The following is a 27,808-nucleotide window of genomic DNA, read 5'->3' on the forward strand; positions in this document are numbered from 1 at the left end:
AAGCGCAAAGAGCATCATGAAGAACAAGGAACACACCAGGCAGGTCCGAGAGACTGTTGTGAAGAAGTTTAAAGCCGGATTTGGATACAAAAAGATTTCCCAAGCTTTAAACATCCCAAGGAGCACTGTGCAAGCGATAATATTGAAATGGAAGGAGTATCAGACCACTGCAAATCTACCAAGACCTGGCCGTCCCTCTAAACTTTCAGCTCATACAAGGAGAAGACTGATCAGAGATGCAGCCAAGAGGCCCATGATCACTCTGGATGAACTGCAGAGATCTACAGCTGAGGTGGGAGACTCTGTCCATAGGACAACAATCAGTCGTATATTGCACAAATCTGGCCTTTATGGAAGAGTGGCAAGAAGAAAGCCATTTCTTAAAGATATCCATAAAAAGTGTTGTTTAAAGTTTGCCACAAGCCACCTGGGAGACACACCAAACATGTGGAAGAAGGTGCTCTGGTCAGATGAAACCAAAATTGAACTTTTTGGCAACAATGCAAAACGTTATGTTTGGCGTAAAAGCAACACAGCTGAACACACCATCCCCACTGTCAAACATGGTGGTGGCAGCATCATGGTTTGGGCCTGCTTTTCTTCAGCAGGGACAGGGAAGATGGTTAAAATTGATGGGAAGATGGATGGAGCCAAATACAGGACCATTCTGGAAGAAAACCTGATGGAGTCTGCAAAAGACCTGAGACTGGGACGGAGATTTGTCTTCCAACAAGACAATGATCCAAAACATAAAGCAAAATCTACAATGGAATGGTTCAAAAATAAACATATCCAAGTGTTAGAATGGCCAAGTCAAAGTCCAGACCTGAATCCAATCTAGAATCTGTGGAAAGAACTGAAAACTGCTGTTCACAAATGCTCTCCATCCAACCTCACTGAGCTCGAGCTGTTTTGCAAGGAGGAATGGGAAAAAATTTCAGTCTCTCGATGTGCAAAACTGATAGAGACATACCCCAAGCGACTTACAGCTGTAATCGCAGCAAAAGGTGGCGCTACAAAGTATTAACTTAAGGGGGCTGAATAATTTTGCACGCCCAATTTTTCAGTTTTTGATTTGTTAAAATAGTTTGAAATATCCAATAAATGTCGTTCCACTTCATGATTGTGTCCCACTTGTTGTTGATTCTTCACAAAAAAATACAGTTTTATATCTTTATGTTTGAAGCCTGAAATGTGGCAAAAGGTCGCAAAGTTCAAGGGGGCCGAATACTTTCGCAAGGCACTGTAGTTTCTTATGACAAATGTTTTTAGGGGTGCGACTGCATCTCGGGTATTGCGCAAGGTTAAATTGAGTTAGGTGGTTAACTGATTTTTGTCCTCTGACGTCCTTGGTAGGCAGAGGGAGTCTGGAAGGGCATCATGGAATATTTGGGTTGTCTGAGAATTTATAGCACGATTTTTGATGATCCTTGGTTGGGGTCTGAGCAGGTTATTTGTTGCAATAGTCCAGGATTATGAGGAAAAACATTAAGATTCACAACATTTATTCCATGGGACAAAACTAGGTCCAGAGTATGACTGTGGCAGTGAGTAGGTTCCGGAGACATGTTGGAAAAAACCCACTGTCGATGATTGCTCCGAAAGCCTTTTCCATGTGAATATTAAAGTTACAGGAGGCCTGTAAACAGTAGCTATAAAAAGTGATCGAGTAGGCTGCATAGATTTCATGACTAGAAGTCTTTTTTTTTTTTTTTGTAAATTGAAATTTGCTATCGAAAATGTTAACAACACCTCCATCCCTTTGCGGGATGCGCGGGGGATATGGTAACCAGGAGGTGAGGCCTCATTTAACACAGTAAATTCATCAGGCTTAAGCCATGTTTCAGTCAGGCCAAACACATCAAGATTATGATCAGTGATTAGATAATTGACTATAACTGCCTTGGAAGTGAGGGATCTAACATAGACACACACACCCGGATAACTCTCTACGTCTTCTCCATCTCCTCCAGCTCTAATCTCTCCCACAGAGCCCTGCCACTGCCTCTCATTGCTAACGGGGCCTATCTCTGTCCATGGGGATCTTGTTAGCTTTAGCTCTCACCGACGCACAGCTTATACCGGGCCCAGTTGAGACTATGATGAAGCTGCCTCTTGCTATCACAGACCTTTGTCGATGTTAGGGTATTGTAGAATAAGGAGAAGGGAACTGTTCCCCCACCAGGTCAGCAGTTATAACGTCTGGATGATGCAGTGGATTGGTAGTCCGCTGTTGACTACTGAGGGACTTATATGGCAAGCAATACCCTGATATCATTAACTCATTCTGGCCCAGGCAGCACTGTTCATACAGTCAGGGGTGTGACACAAGGATTCTCTAGACCAGGAGTCTCCAACATTTTTCTAGCATGAGGGCTACTTTAAAAGAATGAACAGCTGCGAGCGACGAAGCATATTCTTCTCTTCTTCTCTCCCCTGCCACTCTTCCCTGGCTCCTTAGTGTACAAGAGAAAGTAGTGCAGTTTTCTGTCAATACACCTGGTAAAATAATGGTTATTAAACAACTAAGGGGGTTCCTTAAATATTTTTTTTCTTCCAAATTGTTATCTTTTATTTTTCTTGGTTTTAGGTTTATTTTGCTATTCACACTCAAAATTACAATTGTTCATAGAAAAACAACGAAATTGGATGTTCTGAGTCCATGTCAAGGCATAAAATGGGGAATGGAAACGTTTTAGGAAGTAAATCTAAGCAAAGAGATGTAGTCAATAAACTAATACTAAACATGTGCATTTAACATAAAAACTCTATATTTAGTATTTTGATTGCCGATAAGGTTTATTTGAGCTATGGGGACGCCATTTTAAATGACCATAGTAACGACTGACGCCAGTGTGGCACTGGCCAGAATCATCTAATTGTCTGTGGTATTGACTTTGCTTCTAATACACCATGTATGTACGTGGAGTGTGACTCGAAGAGCGTGTTAGGTGCGGACAACGAAGATGGCAACAACAAGTAGTAATTCAAACATGAACTGTATAGCGCCAGGCTGTATGAATTGGCTCCCAAAAAAAGGTCCCTCGGTAAACTACCATCGGCTTCCCAAGGACACACAACTTTTGAAGAAGTGGCTCCATGTCCGGAAGAGGAAGGACGTCCCAGCTAGAGCTAGCAGGACCTGCAGACAGCACTTCGCGGAGGCAGACTTCTCGACTAAGGGCACTTTTGATGCGGCAACCGGGAGTTTCTGAATGGAAAGGAGTCATAAGCCTATGTTGAAGCCCTCTGCTTGCGCCTCCATTTGAAATTGAGGGTTCTGGTGTAGGGGTTTCCGGCCGTCCATCATCAACATCGCCGACTTTGGAGTCAAGCAAAAGCGAATGAACGGAGGAGGCAATGGAGCCAGGGGTAACGTTAACCAGGCATGTCTGTTGTTGACGAGGCTAGCGTTAGATGTCACTGGACTCTAGTTGATGATAACTAGCTAACGTTAATTGCGTCTCAAGTCTTTTGTGTAACACCCTCACGGCAAATAACATTTGCAAGCAACTAACGTTGAACTGCAATTAAAATTAGAACACAGTTTATCAGTGAACTGCTGTTATCAGATAACGTTAGTTACTGTAGCTAGCTTCCACCTCAGATAGTCAAGTACTGGAATACATTTTGTTGATAGATTTAGTTTTTGTAATGTTTTGTTAGTTCTACCTCATTTAACTAGACTGAAGTTGACATAGCTAATGTTTGCTGAAAAATAAATGAATGTCCCTGTATTTGCTGTGTGTGTGTTGACAATATACAAGATGGGTAGCTAGCAAATGGCTACCCAGACTATTTGCAAATGTTTTCATCCTGGAGGAAATGCAGGAGGCAGAGGAGGTACATGCAAATGCTAGTTTATGCAGTGATTCTTGAATATAACTATAGCCTAATTGTTTTCTACCAACATTTTTCTACCTTATTTGTTTTCAACCAACAGGAAAGAACAGTTAGTACAGCATACAAACCTCGCCCCTGGGTGCCAGAGTGTTCTTGTGCTGTGGTGGAGAAGAGGTCCTCGGGGCCCAGCTAAATTGCGCTCACGACCATCAGTATACAACCGAGTCCTGCCCCTAAATGCCACAGATGGAGCTGACGGAGAGTGAGATCAGTGAAGACCATAACTCTGTATGGACCTGAGAGCTCAGGATCACAGTGCGAGCCGAGATATACTATCGATCACTTTGGTGGAGCGGGCTGGTGATCCGAAAATGGAGAAGGAGCAGGCCAGTCAACAGCCAATTCAAAGATACACCCATCCATAAAGGGAATCTGAGTGGAATTGTTTTCCCACTGATTTATAATAAAATAAAATAAAAACAATTTCATTGGATGTGGACCTTGTCCCGGTCCTGCTGTTTCGACTCTCTCTCGACCTATAAATGCTTAGCTATGAAAAGCCAACTGACATTTGCTCCTCTGAGTTGTTGAACTGCTGCACCCTCTATAACCACTGTGGTAATTATTTTGATGTTTTAAAAGGGGCTTTTGTAAATATATTTGATTGTTTGCTGTGCATGGATGTCTGAGTGATGGGACATGTTTATAGTATCTGTAACATATTTGGGTGTGTATTTAATCTGCATCTTAACTTCCTTAAAATGGCGATCAGCACTAGAAACAAAGTCGCCCTGCTTCTCTTTCGGTAAAAGCTGAGGGCTGGAGAAATGTAACCATTCTCAAAAGCAAGGACTGACCATCCATTATCAAAATTGTAATAATTTTCCATGATCTGTTTTCACTACCATGTACTCAGTTCGCTTTTGGATAAAGGCGTCTGCTAAATGGCATATATTATTAAAGTCTACTTTTGACTCAGCCAACTAGCTTCTCCGTGTAGTTACCATTCCTTTCCAATAGATGGCAGCCAAAGCTAGTTGAAGTCACTACTCTAGCGACAGGGACATGTGATTAGTGCGCACTGAAAGTAGTTTTTACCTTCAAAGCAAGTTTATCTGGTTACGCTTGAACCTGTTGTTATAATGGACAAGCTAACTAATACTATTTTTACATAATGCGCAGGCATGAGGTCTATGTTTTAGGCCAGGCTAGATTTACGCTGCGGTCAAAGGCACTGCATCTCAGTGCTAGAGGCGTCACTACAGACCCTGGTTTGATTCCAGGCAGTATCACAACAGGCCGTGATCTGGAGTCCCATAGGGCAGCGCACAATTGTCCCAGTGTTGTCCGGGTTAGGGTTTGGCTGGGGTAGGCAGGCATTGTAAATAAGAATTTGTTCTTAACTGACTTGCCTAGTTAAATAATGGTAAAATAAGAACATTCAATGCCTTTGCTTCTGGCTATGGGCTCCTTAAACGGAACCCAAACCGGCTGCGTGCCATCGTGCATAGATGTATTTTGTCCCCCCACACCAAACGCGATCACGACACGCAGGTTAAAATATCAAAACAAACTCTGAACCGAATATATTAATTTGGCGACAGGTCGAAAAGCATTATACATTTATGGCAATTCAGCTAGCTAGCTTGCACTTGCTAGCTAATTTGTCCTATTTAGCTAGCTTGCTGTTGCTAGCTAATTTGTCCTGGGATATAAACATTGAGTTGTTTTACCTGAAATGCACAAGGTCCTGTACGCCACCAATTAATCCACACATAAAACGGTCAACCGAATCGTTTATAGTCATCAAGCCTCCTTCCAGGCTTTTTCTTCTCTTGACTTTATATTGCGATTGGCAACTTTCATAAATTAGGTGCATTACCCCCACTGGCCTCGTTCGTCTTTCAGTCACCCACATGGGTATAACCAATGAGGAGATGGCACGTGGATACCTGTTTCTATAAACCAATGAGATGGGAGAGGCAGGACTTGCAGCGCGATCTGCTTCAGAAATAGAACTGACTTCTATTTTAGCCCTTGGCAACACAGGCGCGTGCATTAATTGAATAAAATAGATTTAGAAATGTATTTTGCGATGTGAGCGGGCTGCAGGGATGAGACGCTGTACACCTCGTCCAGTTCTCCCTTGTGCCCATAGGATGAACTGGCAATAAACTGACAGCCTGTATGCTCTGCAAACAAAATCATAAGACAAGTTATCTGATACCGAAACTAAATCACAATGTATTTATAATGAGCACGCTCCATTATTGGTTAGTGGGTTTAAACATCGTTACAGGATACTGATTATATATATTGAGCTCCTACCCACAACTGATATTAACCTTAAACAATTTCTAGTCATAATAATCTGCCAGGTAAGCCTTCTTGGCAGTTAACATTTAATTGAGAGGGTTTTGGGGGAATTATTTCTGTTAACCCACATGATTAGCTGGCTAAACACAGAGTGATGGAAATAATTAGCAGAATGTTGTGCTGAGAAATGCCAGCCAGTCGTGTAATTCATGCTAACTCAGTCTCTGACCCCCCCCCCCTCCAGGAGAGCAGAGTCCCAACGTGTCGCTGATGCAGAGAATGTCGGACATGTTGTCCCGCTGGTTTGAGGAGGCAAGCGAGGCCCAGGGCAGCCGGGGGACCACGCGCCCTCAGACACGCCCTATAGGTGAGACACTGGGACAGGGTTCTGGTTGGCCCGTTGCCACAGATCTATGATTAGACCTTATTTATTTATTTAGGCTGCTAGTTTGCACCAGTGTTTTGTTTATGAAAGGCAAAAAATACAATTCAAAACAACAGATTAGAACTTTATAAAAAGACATGCTTCAGAAAAGAAATTAAACACATATTTCCTGCATCTCCTCCAGGCACTCTTCCTCGCATAGAGGGGGCCCCCACCATCCCAACACTCCCTACCATACCCCCTCCACAAGCTGCCAGAGCCCTAGAGGACTCTGTGGAAATGGAGGGCTCCGCCATCAACCCTGTACCTGTACCCATCTCCAAGTCCACCTCCTCCTCAGGGTCATCGTCAACGGTTACAGCACATCCTCCATCAACCTCATCCATGGAAAGCTCGGTGCTTCCCTCATGCGCCCTCACCTCCTCCCCAGATTCAGAGCAGAGGAGTCAGGCAGACACGGCTGTGACCTCCACGCCAACACCCACACCCACCGCAGAGGCCTCACTGCCTGGTAAGGGTCACGTAGAGAGAACACACACATACGCTGAGGACTGAAATCAAAACCGACATTTTAGCTCTCCAGTCCACTAAGATGCCATTTTTCCCATAAGAGGGCCGAGTAATTGTCATCGTGTTTGATTTGAGGAGAGCCAACAGGTGGTCCACAGTTAGAGTTCTGAAGGGAGTGTTTATACGTTTACCAGTAAACTACCAGAATGTTCAAGTATAAATGACCAAAATTAGATTAGATTGTCAAAGATATTCTGAAGATTCCTCTGACTTTTGTAAATTACCGGTCGCTTTCCAACCCTAATCACAGTAAACTGCCACTAGCAGACCATAACGTGTGTGTGTGTGTGTGTGTGTGTGTGTGTGTGTGTGTGTGTGTGTGTGTGTGTGTGTGTGTGTGTGTGTGTGTGTGTGTGTGTGTGTGTGTGTGTGTGTGTGTGTGTGTGTGTGTGTGTGTGTGTGTGTGTGTGTGTGTGTGTGTGTGTGTGTGTGTGTGTGTGTGTGCGTGCGCGTGCGCAGACTATGGGAGTGCGTATGCGCAGACTATGGGAGTGTGTGTGGAAGCTGTACCACTCAAGCAGCTGCCTTACCCTCTCCTTCTACTGTTTCCTTTATTGCCTCTCCTCCTCTTCCTCCTTGTCTCTCTCGTCTATCCACCTCTCTGTCCCTCTCCACCTCTCTGTCTCTGTCCCTCTCGTCCCTCCACCCCTCTGTCCCTCTCGTCCCTCCACCCCTCTCGTCCCTCTGTCCCTCCACCCCTCTGTCCCTCTCGTCCCTCTGTCCCTCCACCCCTCTGTCCCTCTCGTCCCTCTGTCCCTCCACCCCTCTGTCCCTCTCGTCTCTCCACCCCTCTGTCCCTCTCGTCTCTCCACCCCTCTGTCCCTCTCGTCCCTCTGTCCCTCCGTCCCTCTCGTCCCTCTGTCCCTTTCGTCCCTCTCATCCCTCCACCCCTCTCGTCTCTCCACCCCTCTGTCCCTCTCATCTCTCCACCCCTCTGTCCCTCTCGTCTCTCCACCCCTCTGTCCCTCTCGTCTCTCCACCCCTCTCGTCTCCACCCCTCTCGTCTCTCCACCCCTCTCGTCTCTCGTCCCTCCACCCCTCTGTCCCTCCGTCCCTCTGTCCCTCTCGTCTCTCCACCCCTCTGTCCCTCTCGTCCCTCCACCCCTCTGTCCCTCTCGTCCCTCCACCCCTCTGTCCCTCTCGTCTCTCCACCCCTCTGTCCCTCTATCCCTCTCGTCTCTCCACCCCTCTGTCCCTCTCGTCCCTCCACCCCTCTGTCCCTCTCGTCTCTCCACCTCTGTCCCTCTCGTCTCTCCACCTCTGTCCCTCTCGTCTCTCCACCTCTGTCCCTCTCGTCTCTCCACCCCTCTGTCCCTCTCGTCTCTCCACCCCTCTGTCCCTCTCGTCCCTCCACCCCTCTGTCCCTCTCGTCTCTCCACCCCTCTCGTCTCTCCACCCCTCTCGTCTCTCCACCCCTCTCGTCTCTCCACCCCTCTCGTCTCTCCACCCCTCTCGTCTCTCCACCCCTCTCGTCTCTCCACCCCTCTCGTCTCTCCACCCCTCTGTCCCTCTCGTCTCTCCACCCCTCTGTCCCTCTCGTCCCTCTCATCCCTCTGTCCCTCTCGTCCCTCTGTCCCTCTCGTCTCTCCACCTCTGTCCCTCTCGTCTCTCCACCTCTGTCCCTCTCGTCTCTCCACCTCTGTCCCTCTCGTCTCTCCACCTCTCTCTCTCTCTCTCTCTCTGTCCCTCTCGTCTATCTACCTCTGTCAGAGTACGGCCCTCATCGGCTGCCAGTAAGTTTAGTGTGTAGGCGCTTGCAGCGGCTGCTCCTGTTGGCCGACCCCCCAGGACAGAGTCAATCCTCTTCCTCCACTGCAGGCACTGAGAGCCAATCACAGGGGGCTGTTGCTGCTGCCACCAAGATGGCCCCCCCTACAGGTTACAGTCACTACCCCATTGCTGACTACAAATGATCTATAACTGGGCTAATAACTCACTAACTAGCAAAGGATATGTACAAATGTGCACAAGTGGCTACATGCAGCTCTCGCTTTGATCTCAAAACAAGCGCATCAACTCACAACCGCTCATGCTGTAAACACAGTCCAGATCAAAGTGAATGGCACAGATCCATATATGGCAATGGTCTATTTGCATTTTGGCCTACTGCAGCTCTGATTGGCTATGGCGCACCGGTTTGTGTAGAGTACTGGCTGAATCGTGCGTGTCAATGTAATAGAATCATTCTCCGATTCGTTCTGCATACAACAAAATCTCTTGCATACTAAGTCTTGCATAGTTAGTTTTGTTTCGGTATGTTGCATTGAAAATTACTAATATTGCATTGATTCGATCACAATTCCCACAGTAAAGGAAAATGTTGATAGTGTTCACTCAACTTTCTAGAGTTTTCCCTGTTACGTTCTCTGCGCCAGCTGATATTTCTTCTGCGTGGCGGTCATGGGGGAGCTGCGCTCCTACTCATCCACGCAGCTTAGAGGGGACATTGCTTCTGTCCCCACACCATACTCTCTTTTACCTCTTCTACCCAACTCAGCACTGCCTCTAGCCAAATTCCATATGCCCCTCAGACTTTTAAAATTGACTACAAGCGCCACTCTGTTGAGAGCTACCGTCACTCCTATATCAGCTAAGAATAGAATGTCATCATGTTTTAGTCATGGATAATAAGCACAGATCTCGCAGCTGTTGTTACCAGTGGCCTGGAATCACTAGTTATTACTTCTAAACATATTACATTGTGGGAGGGATTCTAATAGGGATACCTTTGGTTGGTTTATTGTTTGAACAGTCACTGAGATTATATTAGTTTATTAATGCAAAATAGGCTATTTTGATGCATAGCCTATACAATTGAAGTCGGAAGTTCAGGTCCAGGTTACAAAGTGGCTCGGTGACTCGTGTTTGCATCTCAATGTGAAAAAAACTGTTTGCATGTTCTTCACAAAGAGGGCAACAGATGCTACTGAGCCAGATGTCTGTGTGTCAGGGGAAAAGCTCCAGGTGGTATCTGATTTTAAGTCATACTTGATTCCAACCTCTCTTTTAAAAAGCATGTGAAAAAGGTCATTCAAATAACCAAGTTCAACCTAGCTAATTTCCGATTTATACGAAATTGTTTGACTACAGAGGTAGCAAAACTGGACTTCAAATCTATGATACTCTCCCACTTAACATACTGCTTGACTAGTTGGGCCCAAGCTTGCTGTACAACATTAAAACCTATTCAGTCTGTCTACAAACAGGCTCTCAAAGTGCTTGATAGGAAGCCCAATAGCCATCATCACTGTTACATCCTCAGAAAGCATGAGCTCCTGAGTTGGGAAAATCTTGTGCAATACACCGATGTGCAATACATGTCTTGTATTCAAGATCCTAAATGGCCTGGCTCCCCCTCCACTCAATATTTTTGTTAAACAGAAAACCCAAACATATGGCAGCAGATCCACAAGGTCTGCCATGAGAGGTGACTGTATAGTTCCCCTAAGGAAAAGCACCTTTAGTAAATCAGTTTTCTCTGTGAGAGCTTCCCATGTCTGGAATACACTGCCATCAGACATACATAACTACACCACATATATCACACTTTCACAAAATGCATGAAGACATGGCTGATGGTCAATCAGATTTGTGAACATAATCCCTAGCTATGTATTCCTGCTTTCCATGTTGTCTGTTGGTTGTGAGGTGTGGAAACACTTTGTTGCTTTTATGAATTTTGTCTTGCTGCTTTTTGTCCTATGTTGCTCTGTCTGTATGCAATGTCTTGCTTGTCCTTGTCCTATGTTGCTCTGTGTGTGCTCACTGTGTGTGCTCACTGCTCAATGATTGCCTATGTTGTAATTGTTTTTAATAACCTGCCCAGGGACTGAGGTTGAAAATTAGCCGGCTGGCTAAAACTGGCACTTTTACTGAAACGTTGATTCATGTGCACTGTCCCTGTAAAAATAAAATAACTCAAACTCAAGTTTAAATACACCTTAGCCAAATACATTTAAAGTCAGTTTTTCACAATACCTGACATTTAATCCTAGTTAAAATTCCCTGTTTTAGTTCAGTTAGGATCATCACCACTTTTATTTTAAGAATGTGACATGTCAGAATAATAGTAGAGAGAATGATTTATTTCAGCTTGTATTTCTTTCATCACATTCCCAGTTGGTCAGAAGTTTGCATACACTCAATTAGTATTTGGTAGCATTGCCTTTAAATTGTTTAACTTGGGTCAAATGTTTTGGGTAGCCTTCCACAAGCTTCCCACAATAAGTTGGGTGAATTTTGGCCCATTCCTTCTGACAGAGCTGGTGTAACTGTCAGGTTTGTAGGCCTCCTTGCTCACACACACTTTTTCAGTTCTGCCTGCTAATTTTCAATGGGATTGAGATCAGGACTTTGTGATGGCCACTCCAATACCATCACTTTGTTGTCCTTAACCTTTCTAGGGCAGGGTTTCCGCTAGCGGAACTCGACAACATTCTGCTGAAAAGGCAGCGTGCGGAATTAAAAAATATTTTTTAGAAATATGTAACTTTGACACATTAACAAGTCCAATACAGAAATGAAACAAATGAAAGATTAACAAGATGTTTATCTACCCATCGTGTCCGATTTCAAAAATGCTTTACAGCGAAAGCACAACATATGATTATGTTAGGTCATAGCCAAGTCGAGAAAACAGACATTTTTCCAGCCAAAGATAGGAGTCACAAAAAGCAGAAATATACATACAATTTATCACTAACCTTTGATGATCTTCATGAGATGACACTCATAGGACATCATATTACACAATACATGTATGTTTTGTTCGATAATGTGCATATTTATATCCAAAAATCTCAGTTTACATTGGCGCCTTACGTGCAGTAATGTTTTGATTCCAAAACATCCGGTGATTTTGCAGAAATATAATAAACGTTGATAAAAGATACAAGTGTTATTCACAGAATTAAAGATAGACTTCTCCTTAATGCAACCGCTGTGTCAGATTTCAAAAAAACTTTACGGAAAAAGCATAATCTGAGAATGGCGCTCAGAACCCAATCCAGCCAGAGGAATATCCGCCATTTTGGAATCAACAAAGTTAGAAACAACACCATAAATATTCACTTACCTTTGATCTTCATCAGAAGGCACTCCCAGGAATCCCAGTTCGACAATAAATGACTGATTTGTTCCATAAAGTTTCATGAAGTCCATCATTTATGTCCAAATAGCCACTTGTTGTTAGCGTGTTCAGCCCAGTAATCCATCTTCATGATGCGCGAGCATTTCGTCCAGACAAAAACTCGAAAAGTTCCATTAGTCCTTTAGAAACATGTCAAACGATGTATGGAATCAATCTTCAGGATGTTTTTAACATAAAACTTCAATAATGTCCAACCGGAGAATTCCTTTGTCTTCAGAAAAGCACTGGAACAAGAAGTAACTCTGTCGGGTGCGCGCGTCATGAGACCAAGGCACTATGCCAGACCCCTGTCTCAAAGAGGTCTCATGAGCCCCTCCTTTATAGTAGAATCCTCATTCAAGTTTCTGAAGACGGTTGACATCTAGTGGAAGCCGCAGGAAGTGCAACTTTATCTATATCTCAATGTGTATTCAGTAGGCCAAGCTTTGAAAAACTACCAACCTCAATGTCCCACTTCCTGGTTGGATTTTTCTCAGGTTTTCGCCTGCCATATGAGTTCTGTTATACTCAGACATCATTCAAACAGTTTTAGAAACTTCAGAGTGTTTTCTCTCCAATACTACTAATAATAATATGCATATATTAGCATCTGGGACCTGGGAGGCAGTTCACTCTGGGCACGCTATTCATCCAAAAATGAAAATGCTACCCCCTATCCCAAAAAGGTTAAACCATTTTGCCACAACTTTGGAAGTATGCTTGGGGTCACTGTCCATTTGGAAGACCCATTTGCGGCCAAGCTTTAACTTCCTGACTGATGTCTTGAGATGTTGCTTCAATATGTCCACATAATTTTCCGTCCACATAATTTTCCTTCCTCATGTTGCCATCTATTTTGTGAAGAGCAATAGTCCCTCCTGCAGCAAAGCACCCCCACAACATGATGCTGCCACCCCCGTGCTTCACGGTTGGGATGGTGTTCTTCGGCTTGCAAGCATCCCCCTTTTTCCTCCAAACATAACGATGGCCATTATGGCCAAACAGTTCTATTTTTGTTTCATCAGGCCAGAGGACATTTCTCCAACAAGTATGATTTTTATTGCAAACCATAGTCTGGCTTTTTGATGGTTTTGGAGCAGGCCTTTCAGGTTATGTCGATATAGGACTTGTTTTACTGTGGATATAGATACTTTTGTACCTGTTTCCTCCAGCATCTTCACACGGTCCTTTGCTGTTGTTCTGGGAATGATTTGCTCTTTTTGCACCAAAGTATGTTCATCTCTAGGAGACAGAACGCGTCTCCTTCCTGAGTGGTATGATGGCTGCGTGGTCCCATGGTGTTTATACTTGCGCACTATTGTTTGTACAGAAGAACGTGGTACCTTCAGACGTTTGGAAATTGCTCCCAAGGATGAACCAGACTAGTGTAGGTCCACAACTTTTGTTCTGAGGTCTTGGCTGATTTCTTTTGATTTTTCCCATGATGTCAAGCAAAGAGGCACTGAGTTTGAAGGTAGGCCTTGAAATCCATCCACAGGTACATCTCCAATTGACTCAAATGATGTCAATTAGCCCATCTGAAGCTTCTAAAGCCATGACATCCTTTTCTGGAATTGTTTAAAGGCACAGTCAACTTAGTGGATGTAAACTTCTGACCCACTGGAATTGTGATACAGTGAATTATAAGTGAAAAAATCTGTCTGTAAACAATTTTTGGAAAAATGACTTGTCATGGGCAAAGTAGATGTCCTAACCGACTTGCCAAAACTATAGTTTGTTAACAAGAAATTTGTGGAGTGGTTGAAAAACGAGTTTTAATGACTCCAACCTAAGTGTATGTAAACTTCTGACTTCAACTGTAGATCAGGTCAAGGAACCAAGCAAGGTTAATTTCCTACACAAACCATGCCCCCACGGCTACGGAAGGATGATACGGCATGTTACAGTTTTCACGTGGCACGGGGGTACGTCGAATGTCGGAGCACACAAAAAGGAGCCGCCCCTTTTGTGACGAAAAACACTACGCTCCGTCGGCTCCGTTTTGCATATTCTGTTTACGCCTCTTTACCTGTCACACACACACACACAAACCCCCTTCCACCAAACATACACATCCCCACCACCCCCCTCCTCTTTCCGCTTGGGTAGTCCTGCCTGTAGCTCCCCTGTATGGTGTGGCAGTGAGGTAGTTGGCTGTGCAACACTGCTTCTGCAGCCCCTTGGCATCAGCAGCAGTATGAAGGGGTTGTCTTTGTAATATATTGAAGACTATGGATGGTTATGACTATGGTTAAGATTATATGTAAAATGGCGCCGGAAGAAAAGTCAGCAGTTTTACGGGCGCCCAACCAATTGTGCTATTATGTGTTTTGTTTTTTTTTGTGTAATTTTTAACTTATTTTGTACATAATGTTGCTGGAACCGTATTTTACGGCAAAAAAAGAGCTTCTGGATATCAGGACAGCGATCACTCACCTCGGATTAGACAACGAACTTCTGGATATCAGGACAGCGATCACTCACCTCGGATTAGACAACGAGCTTCTGGATATCAGGACAGCGATCACTCACCTCGGATTAGACAAAGACGCACAGGACATTCTCCAAACACCCGACAAGGCCAACATCCCAGTTATTTGCAAGAGGAAGAGACGCAGGTACAGAGGACACAGAGCAGGGTGCCTCGTTAGGATCCGCAGAAGGCAAGTGGGAAAGCTGCCATTACCGCCAATATTACTCGCCAACATGCAATCATTGGACAATAAATTAGATGAGATACGATCACAAATATCCTACCAACGGGACATCAAAATATAATATTTTATGTTTCACGGAATTGTGGCATGGATATTCAGCTAGTGGAATATACGCTGCACCGGCAGGATAGAACAGCACACTCCGAGGGGGGCGGTCATATTTGTAAACAACAGCTGGTGCACGAAATCTAAGGAAGTCTCTAGATTTTGCTCGCCTGAAGTAGAGTATCTTGTGATAAATTGCAGACCACACTACTTGCCTAGAGTTTTCAGCTATACTTTTTGTGGCTGTTTATTTACCACCATAGATGGATGCTGGGACTAAGACCGCACTCAGTCCGCTGTATAAGGAAATAAGCAAATAGGAAACCGCTCACCCAGAGGCGGCGCTACTAGTGGCCGGAGACTTTAATGCAGGGTAACTTAAATCAGTTCTACCTCATTTCTATCAACATGTTAAATGTGCAACCAGAGAGAGAAATTCTAGATCACCTTTACTCCACACACAGAGCTCTCCCTCGCCGTCCATTTGGTAAATCCGACCACAATTTTATCCTCCTGATTCCTGCTTACAAGCAAAAACTAAAGCAGGAAGCACCGGTGACTCGGTCTATAAGAAAGTGGTCAGATGAAGCAGATGCTAAACTACAGGATTGTTTTGCAATCACAGGGATTCTTCCGATGGCACTGAGGAGTACACCGCATCAGTCACTGGCTTTATTAATAAGTGCATCGAGGACGTCGTCCCCACAGGGACTGTACGTACATACCCCAACCAGAAGCCATGGATTACAGGCAACATTCGTACTGAGCTAAAGGGTAGAGCTTCCGCTTTCAAGGTGCGGAACTCTAACCCGGAAGCTTATAAGAAATCCCGCTATGCCCTCCGACGAACCATCACACAGGCAAAGAATCAATACACGGCTAAGATTGAATCGTACTACACCGGCTCCGAAGCTCATCTTATGTGGCAGGGATTGCAAACTGTTACAGACAACAAAGGGATGCACAGCCGCGAGCTTCCCAGTGACACGAGCCTACAGGACGAGCTAAATCACTTCTATGCTCGCTTCGAGGCAAGCAACACTGAGGCATGCGTCAGAACTTCAGCTGTTCCAGGTAACTGTGTTATCACGCTCTTCGTAGCCGACGTGAGTAAGACCTGTTAAACAGGTCAACATTCACAAGGCTGCGGGGCCAAATGGATTACCAGGACGTGTGCTCCGGGAATTTGCTGACCAACTGGCAGGTGTCGTCACTGACATTTTCAACCTGTCCCTGATTTGAGTCTGCAATACCAGCATGTTTCAAGCAGACCACCATAATCCCTGTGCCCAAGAACATGAAGGCAACCTGCCTGAATGACTACAGATGCATAGCACTCACGTCTGTAGCCATGAAGTGTTTTGAAAGGCTGGTAAGGGCTCACATCAACACCATTATCCCAGAAACCATAGACCCACTCCAATTTGCATACTGCCCAAACAGATCCACAGATGATGCAATCTCTATTGCACCCCACACTGCCCTTTCCCACCTGGACAAATGGAACACTTATGTGAGAATGCTATTCATTGACTACAGCTCAGCGTTCAACACCATAGTAACCTCAAAGCTCATCACTAAGCTAAGGATCCTGGGACTAAACATCTCCCTCTGCAACTGGATCCTGGACTTCCTGACGGGCCATCCCCAGGTGGTGATGGTAGGTAGCAACACATCTGCCACGCTGATCCTCAACACTGGAGCCCCCCAGGGGTGCGTGCTCAGTCCCCTCCTGTACTCCCTGTTCACTCATGACTGCATGGCCAGGCACGACTCCAACACCATTATTAAGTTTTCAGACGACACAACAGTGTGGACCTGATCACCGACAATGACGAGACAGCCTACAGGGAGGAGGTCAGAGACCTGGCCCCTTGGTGCCAGAATAACAACCTATCCCTCAACGTAACCAAGAAAAAGGAAATGATTGTGGACTACAGGAAAAGGACGACTGAGCACGCCCCCATTCTCTTCGACGCAGCAGGTTGAGAGCTTCGGGTTCCTTGGTGTCCACATCATCAACAAACTAGAATGGTCCAAACACACCAAGACCGTCGTGAAGAGGGCACAACAAAGCCTATTCCACCTCAGGAAACTAAAAAGATTTGGCATGGGTCCTGAGATCCTCAAAAGGTTCTACAGCTGCAACATCAAGAGCATCACTGCCTTGTACGGCAATTGCTCGGCCTCCGACCGCAAGGCACTACAGAGGGTAGTGCGTACGGCCCAGTACATCACTGGGTCTAAGCTGCCTGCCATCCAGGACCTCTACACCAGTTGGTGTCAGAGGAAGACCCTAAAAATTGTCAAAGACCCCAGCCACCCCAGTCATAGACTTTTCTCTCTACTACCGCATGGCAAGCGGTACCGGAGCGCCAAGTCTAGGACAAAAAGTCTTCTCAACAGTTTTTTTTCCCCCCAAGCCATAAGATTCCTGAATCATCCAAAACGCACAATCAAGTCTACATGGAAATGGATAAAAAGCAACAAATCTGAAGTTTTGGAATGGCTTAGTCAAAGTCCAGACCTAATACCAACTCAGATCTTGTGGCAGAATTTGAAACGAGCAGTTGTTGCGGAGTTAAAGCAGTTCTGCATGCAAGAGTGAGCTAAAATTCCCCCACAGCAACGTGAGAGAGATCAACAACTACAGGAAGCATTTGGTTGCAGTCATTGCGGCTGGTGGCACAACCAGTTATTGAGTGGGCAATTACTTTTTCACACAGGTGCATTGGGTGTTACATAACTTTATGAAATACATGAAATAAGTATGCAATTGTCGTGTTATTTGTTCAAATCAGGTTCCCTTTATCTAATTTTAGGTTTTGGTTGAAGATTTGATAACACATTCGGTATCAAAAATATTCAAAAGTAGAGAAAATTTGATAGGGGGCCAAATACTTTTTCACAGCACGGTACAGGCACAGACAGACATAATGTAAGTGGCTACAATGAGTCAGTTTTGTATGTTGTCTCCCATTTTTCATATGTATTGTTTGTACCTGAACATGTAAGCTTCAGTATTGGCGCGAAGCCTCGTCAGGGCTGTGACATCTGGCTTTTCTGTAGAGACTGATGAAGCTACTATGAACACACCAATTGGTATTTCATATACATGGGAAATAATGATATTCAATCTCAATCCTTTACGATTCGCTTCACGAAACACTCGTAATGTGGACGTATGTAGCTTGAGTTGCAGTGGAATGCACTGGCATCAGACCATGTGACATTGTGGTAGGAATCAATTCATATGTCAATCTATCTCTCAGTAACAACTTTCTTTGGAAGTCTATTCATCTAGTTTGAGGTGGAGTGAATGGTTTGCCAATGATGAATTTCTGCATGATGCCCTTGTTGTGGTCGCTGGTTACTGGTCACACAAGGTGACAGATGTTTGTGCATTACACAGGCCCTTGGTCAGTGTGGTTGGACACTGGCACTACCCCATGGTCAACATAGTTGGTATCAGCTCAACAGACATGCAGTGAGTGGGTGTTCGTATCACTACGAGGTCCATCCTTGTTCCATGACTTACTTTCAAAAGGCTGAGTGAGACAACTTGAGATGCCTGAAAAAGTTGAACTACTGTGTAAATCTTCTGTTGTTATCGAACTATGAATTGCGCGTGTGATATCTTTTGTGTTTTAGCACTGTACGTGTGGCGCTAAGTCCCGTATGTGTTCCATCTCCCACAAGCTTTTTGTAGTGAAATTGCTGTTCTATTTCCATATCAATATCAACCTTGAGATGTTCTTCCCAGTGTTACAACAAACAACACAGTCTGTTCATTTAGCTGTGTTTAACTCGTTTTCCTGCTTGGCCTTGGTCCACCTTAAGCTGCGTTTTGACTTGAGCTTTGATCTTTGACCTCTGTGTGACCTGAGCATGATCGTATGAACCCTGGTGTGACCCTCTGTGCCCCGTTGTTTAGTGAGTCTTATTTGTGTTCCAGATTCTCCCTCGTCTGTGGTTAACAAACAGCTGGGATCCATGACTCTGGATGAGCAGCAGGGTGCGTCTCCTCTCCTCCCTTTCCCTCCCTCCCTCTCTTCTCACTCTCTCTCACTCTCCCTCATTCTATCCCTATAGTCTTTTATCTCTCTTTCTCTCCTTTTGTCTTTCTGTTCTTTTGTATCTCTGTCTTCCTCTGGCCTTTTCTCTCTGTCGTCTGTGTGGCATAAAAAAATGAAATAATAATTTGCATGAGACTTCTGGTGTGCCTTCTTGTCCCGCCACCATCTTTACCATGAGACTTCCGGCTTGCCCTTTGCCACTCCACCAGCTTTACCTGCGTGCATGTTTACTAGGCATGCATTCCAGTCCCTTTTGGCCACCTGAGTCCCCAGGGCGGAGACTGGTGTCAGCTATTTTCTCCAAGGCTCTCTTGTTGCGACTGTAGCTTGAGATAATGTTAGGTGATTCCTCAGCCCTTAACTATTGATTTTATTTTGGACCGGTAACATAATCCAGGGCCGTATTTATGAACGGGGACACAGGGCACGTGCCCCTGGGCTCCAAACCTGGCCCTGATGCAATCTTGCTGCCCTCCTGGCTTTTCACTCAGTCACAGCCGTGCTGTAGATCATCTCACCTTTCAAACTGTTCCCTCTCAATGCGATCGTCTCCTGTATTGGCTTTTTTTTTTTTTTTTTACAGAACAACGCAATAGGCCCTAAGATGACAGTGACATTCCAAACTGCTTTGTGATGAACTTGTTGCGTGTGGTGGTATTTCGAGAGGCTTGCATTTAACCCCTGTATCTTTGTGGTGTTCCCCTCTCACCTGTGTGACGTTTTGGTTCGAATCTGGGTCAAATACTGGCAAATACTAAAGGGGTGCGCTTGGTTTAGCTTTGATTTAGCTTCACGCTCCCATTTCTTCTATTGTCACCATTGTGATGGGCAACTTAAATCTAACCAAGTGCACCTCACCCTTTTTGAAAGTATATGAATCACTGTATGTATTGCTGCTGTGGGTTTGATGGATAGCATTCCTCTCTTCCTCTGTATGGAATGAAGCTTGAAAACTTTCACAGAAACTGTCTTGTGTAACACAGTTAGTAGGAGGTACAATGGAGTACAGCCTTTTTTTTGCATTGCCATTGACCTACCTAAAACAACAATTAATCATGTTACCATCGCATTAGATTGTCCTGTATATTAAAAAACAAGACCGTGTACCTTTCTTCTAAAATCTAATCTATTTGACATGTTTTTATCTAGCATAACTACAGACTACATTATGCAAAATGCTAACACTGAAATGAAATACAAAGTGGTTTTATCTATTTGATAAATTAGTATTAGTCTTTACACACTATTTCAAAAGACACTAATCTATATTGTTTTGTCCCCAATTCTGAAATGTACTGTAACACCTAACATGGAAACACAACGATGAATAACTAACTCTGTTGAAAATGTATAGTCGCGAGTAGGGTTGCAAAATTCCACACAATGTTCAATAAATTCCCTGGTTTTCCAGAAATTCTGGTTAGAGGATTCTGTATTTCCTGCTTATTGCCTCCTAATTCTGGGAATCTTCCAACCAGGATTTCGGAAATACAACTGAATTTATTGAAAGTTCCTGGAATTTTTGCAACCCGAATCACTATAGTGGTTTTTATTTTGGTAACCAGGCAACACTATTGTCATATACTCTATATTATGCAATAATCTCTCTTTCTCCTTCCATTTTTTCATTTCATTCTCTCTCTCTCTCTCTGTCTGTGTGTGTGTGTGTGTTCTCCCTCTCAGGAGCATCAGAAGCTGTGAGTGCTGGAGCGAGTTCGGTCAAAGTGAAAACTCTGTCTGCGTCTGCCAGTGTAACTGGCACCTCGTCTGGGTCCGGGGCACCCAGCAGCAGTACTGGACCTGGAGGTAGCCGAGCCAGCACGGCAGAACCCGTCCTGAGTCTACACTACAGCACTGAGGGAACCACCACCAGCACCATCAAACTGGACTTCACCGACGAGTGGTGAGCGTGCGACTCCGACTACACTACTTAGAAAGCCAGAAAGCACAATTTCACACAATTCTAACTTTAGGAGGTGGTTTTTACAGACCCAGATTAAGCCTGCTGCTGGACTAAAAGGCACGCTCAATAGAGATTCTTAATGGAGAGCAGAATACTGAACATCGAGGGAAACCGATCCTTGATGTTCCCAGATTTTTACTCATCAAATGAATGTTCACAAATTGAAATCAAGTGTCTCATCTTGGTGATGGAATGTTGTTCTTTGAGACCGACTCTTACCCTCTCTCCTTTGCCCCACCCCCTGTTCTCTACAGGAGCCGCAGAGCTCCTAATTCCAGGGGCAGCGGAGCCTCCAGTTCCAGGGGCAGCGGAGCCTCCAGTGGAGAGTCCAAACCGTCAGAGGCAGCAGGGGCCGCCCAGACCAGGGAAGGGCCCTTGGCAGAGAGCTCTGCCTCAGAGCAGGGTGAGGACAGGAGTGGCCATGATTGTTAGCGTTACTGTCCTCTATGGGATACCATGTGTAGCACTGATCAGGAAAGCGGCATTAGTTCCACTAGTTCTGCCGTATTGCCGACAACTAGACAACTGAGCCTCATACTGACCACATCTGTCTTCCTTCCTCTCCCCTCCTTCAATACCAGTGGCTGTGTCGGAGCCCTCCGGCCAGAGCAGGTCTGCTGCTTCCCACACAGACCCACTGTGTGAGGCTGGGGGTGCCTCCTTCTCCAGCACCCAGGGCTCCACGCAGGCCCAGGCCACCGCACAAGCCACCTCTGTGGGGGATTGTGTGACTACCACACCCCTGGAGAGGAACCAGGGTGTGGGTGCGGAGGACACCACTGGGGGGTGCAGGAGAGAGGAGCCTGTGGGGGAGGAGGGGCATGGGGGTCCAGGGGGGCAGGGGGTTCCAACGGGACCGGGAGGACAGGGTCAACCCTCCCGTAGCCACCAGGACTCAGACGACAGTGATGACGATCCAATTCTTATCCCCTCTGCGAGGTACAGAGGAGGACAGGGACAGAGGTACGGACTGCAGCACTATAACACACACAGTATTTTGATATGTTGTTGTTGAGTATCCCATTTAATGTCACATCCTCTGTATATTGCTGTGAGAGAACCTTTTTTCTTGTTCTTTGTGGTCATGTACGTTTAATGATTCTGCTATAAACATAGATCTAATTTCAGAGGATCAGCGGTAGGAGATAGGATGATCAGGTAACGTCTGTGTGTCCACAACTATAATATCTAACCTGCAAGCAGTTGAAGAGCTTTAACTTCCAAAACTACAGCTCCCATGAGTCCAAGCAACCCCCACCTGAGACTCTACTGTAGTCTACAGGATGTGGTGTTTGTAGTTTTCACCAGCAGGATTAAGCCTTGTAGGTGTGATGGGCACTGTTGTGAAACACTATTCCTGTGAGCATGTATATGCATGTGTGTACCACCACCATTCACTAAGAGGAAAGCTATTAGCTACTTTATCCCTGGTAGGTACGTACTGATGTCACGAGGGTAACAGGCAACACCAAAGATGCAACAACCAATGAATGAATGAAACCCTTTCAAAGCCGTCAGTAAAATGTAGATTATACTCATTGGTTATATAGCCAGCTTAGACTAAGCTTAGTACCTGACCTACTCATTGGTTATATAGCCAGCTTAGACTAAGCTTAGTACCTGACCTACTCATTGGTTATATAGCCAGCTTAGACTAAGCTTAGTACCTGAACTACTCATTGGTTATATAGCCAGCTTAGACTAAGCTTAGTACCTGAACTACTCATTGGTTATATAGCCAGCTTAGACTAAGCTTAGTACCTGACCTACTCATTGGTTATATAGCCAGCTTAGACTAAGCTTAGTACCTGACCTACTCATTGGTTATATAGCCAGCTTAGACTAAGCTTAGTACCTGACCTACTCATTGGTTATATAGCCAGCTTAGACTAAGCTTAGTACCTGACCTACTCATTGGTTATATAGCCAGCTTAGACTAAGCTTAGTACCTGACCTACTCATTGGTTATATAGCCAGCTTAGACTAAGCTTAGTACCTGACCTACTCATTGGTTATATAGCCAGCTTAGACTAAGCTTAGTACCTGACCTACTCATTGGTTATATAGCCAGCTTAGACTAAGCTTAGTACCTGACCTACTCATTGGTTATATAGCCAGCTTAGACTAAGCTTAGTACCTGACCTTCTCGTTGTTTACTCACAACACGAGAGAGATAAGAGAAGGAGAGAGAGGAGATCGATATTATCTACAGGGTGAAGTGAAATAAGGACATTGTCTTCTCTACAGTATGTGTAGGGTTGTTGAGGTTGTAGAGGACTGGTGACGGTCAGTTAGCGCGGCATGTGAGTAGTATTTGCAGCTTTGTTGCTGATTTTATTTTCCCAAGTGCTGTTTTGGTTGCTTCAGCATCATCGAGGGGTGAACCAGCATGACGCTCAGAATTCAATTTCCTCTCTGCGGGTATAGAGTGAAAGATTTGTATTGTCAATACTGTGTATAACGTGTGCTTGTGTGTGTCACAGACGCTCGGCTGCAGCCCGTATCCAGGAACTGTTTCGTCGGAGGAAGGAGAGGAGAGAGATGGAGGAGAGTGAGACCCAAAATATCAGGAGACCCTCAGTCAAAATGGTCTACAAGGGCCACCGCAACTCCAGGACTATGGTACACTAATCTTCACTTCTCGACTTCAGTTACTTCTGGTCGCACGTTTCCAGCTGACTCTAGATCAGCTTCCCCCTACGCCAACCCCTACTGAAAACATAATGTGAAGGGCAACAAACTGATCCTGGGCCAGATGTAGAGAGGGATCCCAGCTGCTGAGCGAACTATCCTCCCGGTTTAATAGAATTAGATAAATATATACACACACACACACACACACACAGTGGCGGTTCAAGCTTGTGAACATAGATGTAATTTCAGAGGGTCAGCGGTAGGAGGTAGGCTGATCAGGTAAAGTCTGTGTGTCCACAACTATAACATCTAACCTGCAAGCAGTGCAGTGCTCATTGAAGAACTTTAACTTCCAAAACTACAGCTCCCATGAGTCCAAAAGACTACTGTAGTCTACAGGATGTGGTGTTTGTAGTTTTCACCAGCAGGACTAAGCCTTGTAGGTGTGATGGGCACTTGTGAAACACTATTCATGTGAGCATGTATATGCATGTGTGTACCACCACCATTCACTAAGTGGAAAGCTATTAGCTACATTATCCCTGGTAGGTACGTACTGATGTCACGAGGGTAACAGGCAACACCAAAGATGCAACAACCAATGAATGAATGAAACCCTACAAACCCTGGAGAAAAATGTTGATTATACCCATTGGTTATATAGCCAGCTTAGACTAAACTTAGTACCTGACCTTCTCATTGTTTACACACAACAAGAGACTGATAAGAGAAGGAGAGAGAGGAGATCGAGTAGCCGCCTTTTGCAGACATAACAACCGAACACACTCGTAGCATTTTTTTCTACAATGGAAATCAAATATTGTTCGTAAAGTTCTTCCCAACACTGTTGTAGAAGTTCCCACAAATGTGTTGCACTTGTAGGTTGCTTTGCTTTCACCCTTCTGCCCAGTTCCTCCCAAACCAGCTCCATTGGGTGTAAGTCCGGAGACTGTGCTGGCCATTCCGTGATTTGAAGCCTACATTCTTGTTCTTTTCTTCTAAGGTCGTTGTGACATAGCCTGGAGGTATGTTTTGGGTCATTATCTTGCTATAGGATGAACCCCTGACCAACTAAGCGTACACCAGAGGGTATTGCATGGCACTGCAAAATGCTGTGGTAGCCATTTTGGTTCAGGGTGCCACTCACTCTCTGCAGGTCGCTGACTCTGGATCCAGCAAAAGAGCCCCAGACCATCACGCTTCCTCCTCCATGTTTGACAGTTGGTGTCAGTTGGTGTCAACACACTGAGGAACCATCCTTTAGCCTACTCGATGGCGTACAAAAACCCTGCGTGATGAACCGAAGATTTCAAGTCTTCAGTAGTCCAGTCTTCAGTAGTCTAGTCTTCAGTAGTCCAGTCTTCAGTAGTCCAGTCTTCAGTAGTCCAGTCTTCAGTAGTCCAGTCTTCAGTAGACTGCTTTTAAGGGTTATAATGGTCTGTGTCTTCCTTTGTTAATTGCCTTTTTCTCGCCATGATGATCGCAATATACTACTTCCTGCAGTACAATACTGTCTAAATAATGCTTAAGAGTGTGTAGTAACACAGTCTGTTCCGACACTGCTTTTATACAGACAGAGGGTTTGTGAGTAATCAACAAAAGTTTGGATACCTGTAGGAATTGTTAGCATCTACTTTCAAGACTTAATTTACTTCCATTGCTGCAGAGCAGCTGTAAGTTGTTAACCCATTACTTGTTCCCTTTTATTTATTTTTTTTACTCTGAAATGTACGTTCTTTTTCAGTTTTTGTATTTTTGGTAACCAAAACTTTTTTTAAATATCTATATTTTTTAACCTCTGGCAGTTTACCGCTTGCCTTTTGCACCATTTCAGGGTACTCACTGGACTTGGAACTGGGGGTGTTGTAAAACTTTTGACCGGTAAACTAACTCACATTTGTACGGAATGGGGTTAGCGTACGTTAGTGTGTATATAAATACGTTTCAAGATGCTTTGAAAGCATTTATAGTTCCTTTGTCTCCAGTTATTTCTGTGTGCTGTCTGTAGATCAAGGAGTCGTGTTTCTGGGGGAACAACTTTGTGATGAGTGGTTCAGACTGTGGCCACATCTTCATCTGGGACAGACACACGGGTGAGCACCTGATGCTGCTGGAGGCCGACAATCACGTAGTCAACTGTCTCCAGCCGCACCCCTACGACCCCAGTGAGTTACTGTACACTCCATACACCTTCAACCACACCCCTACCCGCTTACAGCTGCACCTCTATGACCCCAGTGAGTTACACTTCTATATCTAGAGCCACACCTACAGTATACACCCACACCTCTGTAACCCCAATGATTAACACACACCTACCCTAGTCTCACCTCTACACCTCAACCACACCCCGGTGAGTTTCTTAGCTACATTTTCAGCCTTGTATAAAGAGCCAATGATGTCACACCTCCTACCCCTTAATTGTCGTACCCTATTGCCAACAGTTTGTCTCCTGTCTGTTCCAGTTCTTGCCTCGTCAGGGATCGACTACGACATTAAGATCTGGTCACCTCTGGAGGCGTCACCATCCTTTAACAGAGTCCTAGCTGATGAGGTATGTTTGCTGAACAATTGATTCAACGTTAGTGGCAGACAGCGGGTAGTCTAGGGTTCACTTCTCTGTCTCACCAGTTGAGGGGGTTGGATTCCCCACTGTGTGAGACTTCCGCACAGAGTCTCTGGTCCTCTACAAGAACTCTCACAACAGCTGACTGGAGACACCTTGCCCCAGGAGACCAACCTATCCCTCCCTGCCCTCCTCCCTGTACCCTCCCTCATCACCCTCTCTTCTCCCTTATTTCACCCCTCCCTATTACCTTTTCTATTCCCGCTTCCCCTTACCGTCCTCCCTTACCCTTCAACCGCTCTCTCACCAGTCCCAACGTCCGAGTATGATAGGAATCACATTCTCTTTGATCGTTCTGATTTACTGGTCTCACCAGTCCCAACTTCCGAGTATGATAGGAATCACATTCTCTTTGATCGTTCTGATTTACTGGTCTCACCAGTCCCAACTTCCGAGTATGATAGGAATCACATTCTCTTTGATCGTTCTGATTTACTGGTATCATTTGCTTTCTTTTACCTTCCTCTCTATCTCCCTCTTTCCCTTTCTCTCTCAGGTGATCACGCGTAATGAGTTGATGCTTGAGGAGACCAGGAACACCATCACAGTCCCCGCCTCCTTCATGCTGCGAATGCTGGCCTCCCTTAATCACATAAGAACGGGTACACACACACACACACACACTCTCAGTTACATTTTGCTAGTAGTTTTGTGATATTAACTTTCTCTTTCGTGAGTTATTTTTATGGTGTTTTGGAAAGGCAGTTGACTAATGAACCAATAGAAAGTGTATGTGGAAGTATTTCTGTTCTTCTTGATGTACTTTGGGACCCTTGAGCCTGCTCTGAGTAAGCCTCTTACCACTTTGAGATTTACTGGTTCACCCCACTCAATTTCTAGCCTGGTTGAGTGGGTGTGGGTCTCTGTTCAGCTATGACATTCCACTCCTTGTACTCTGTAATTCGCACAAAATCCAGCTGTATATTCAATGTTGAGATTAACGAAAGGCCAGTCCCTTTGACAATTGACAGAGTACAAGGAGTGAAATGTGAGACTGGTACCCAGACTACTCAATTACCAGCAACCAGTTATGAAACTTACACTGTAGGAAATGGGTTTAGGGTTGCATTCATCAGGCACAAAATGAAAAACTGACTGAAATAGGGACTTGTCAAGTAAGAAATGATGATTTCGTTTTTTTTTCACACACTCACTTTGTTTGTCCTCAGATCGCTTGGAGGGTGACCGCTCAGAAGGTTCTGGACAGGAGAACGAGGATGACCAGTAGCTGCCCAAACACCATTTTATTGGAAAAAGAAAACACCATTTTTCTTTTGCTCTAAAAAGCACTTGAAGATCTTGAGATTTGTACAAGTAGAATATTTCTTTATCTGAGCATTAGTTACATTTTTAGCTCTTCTTTTTTTAAGATGACTTTCTTACTGGTGTGTCTGTATGAGAACTGCATTTGAGGAAAAAAATGTCTGAATGCAAGCGCAAAGCCAGACGTGTGTGTGTGTGTGTATATATATATATATATATATATGTATATATATATGTATATG

The 27,808-nt window shown here is 44.8% G+C and overlaps 1 protein-coding gene across 5 annotated transcripts in view; it reads left to right on the top strand.

Annotated features, from left to right (window-relative positions):
• Positions 1 to 27,808, top strand: part of LOC110520574 (DDB1- and CUL4-associated factor 6) — a 58,248-nt gene extending 30,440 nt beyond the window's left edge. Inside the window, exons 9-21 of one of the 5 annotated variants that reach the window (XM_036975167.1) lie at positions 6,404 to 6,526; positions 6,729 to 7,055; positions 8,825 to 8,992; positions 18,960 to 19,019; positions 20,764 to 20,983; positions 21,298 to 21,446; positions 21,625 to 22,006; positions 22,160 to 22,201; positions 23,527 to 23,665; positions 25,686 to 25,842; positions 26,143 to 26,231; positions 26,800 to 26,905; positions 27,473 to 27,808. In XM_036975167.1, the coding sequence (XP_036831062.1) occupies positions 6,404 to 6,526; positions 6,729 to 7,055; positions 8,825 to 8,992; positions 18,960 to 19,019; positions 20,764 to 20,983; positions 21,298 to 21,446; positions 21,625 to 22,006; positions 22,160 to 22,201; positions 23,527 to 23,665; positions 25,686 to 25,842; positions 26,143 to 26,231; positions 26,800 to 26,905; positions 27,473 to 27,531 (2,021 nt within the window). In that variant the 3' untranslated portion in view covers positions 27,532 to 27,808. The remainder of the gene's footprint in view (positions 1 to 6,403; positions 6,527 to 6,728; positions 7,056 to 8,824; positions 8,993 to 18,959; positions 19,020 to 20,763; positions 20,984 to 21,297; positions 21,447 to 21,624; positions 22,007 to 22,159; positions 22,202 to 23,526; positions 23,666 to 25,685; positions 25,843 to 26,142; positions 26,232 to 26,799; positions 26,906 to 27,472) is intronic. The other 4 variants (XM_036975168.1, XM_036975170.1, XM_036975169.1 and 1 more) reach the window with 4 other exon arrangements.

This window comes from Oncorhynchus mykiss, chromosome 3, assembly GCF_013265735.2.
Source record: "Oncorhynchus mykiss isolate Arlee chromosome 3, USDA_OmykA_1.1, whole genome shotgun sequence".
Lineage (NCBI taxonomy): Eukaryota > Metazoa > Chordata > Actinopteri > Salmoniformes > Salmonidae > Oncorhynchus > Oncorhynchus mykiss.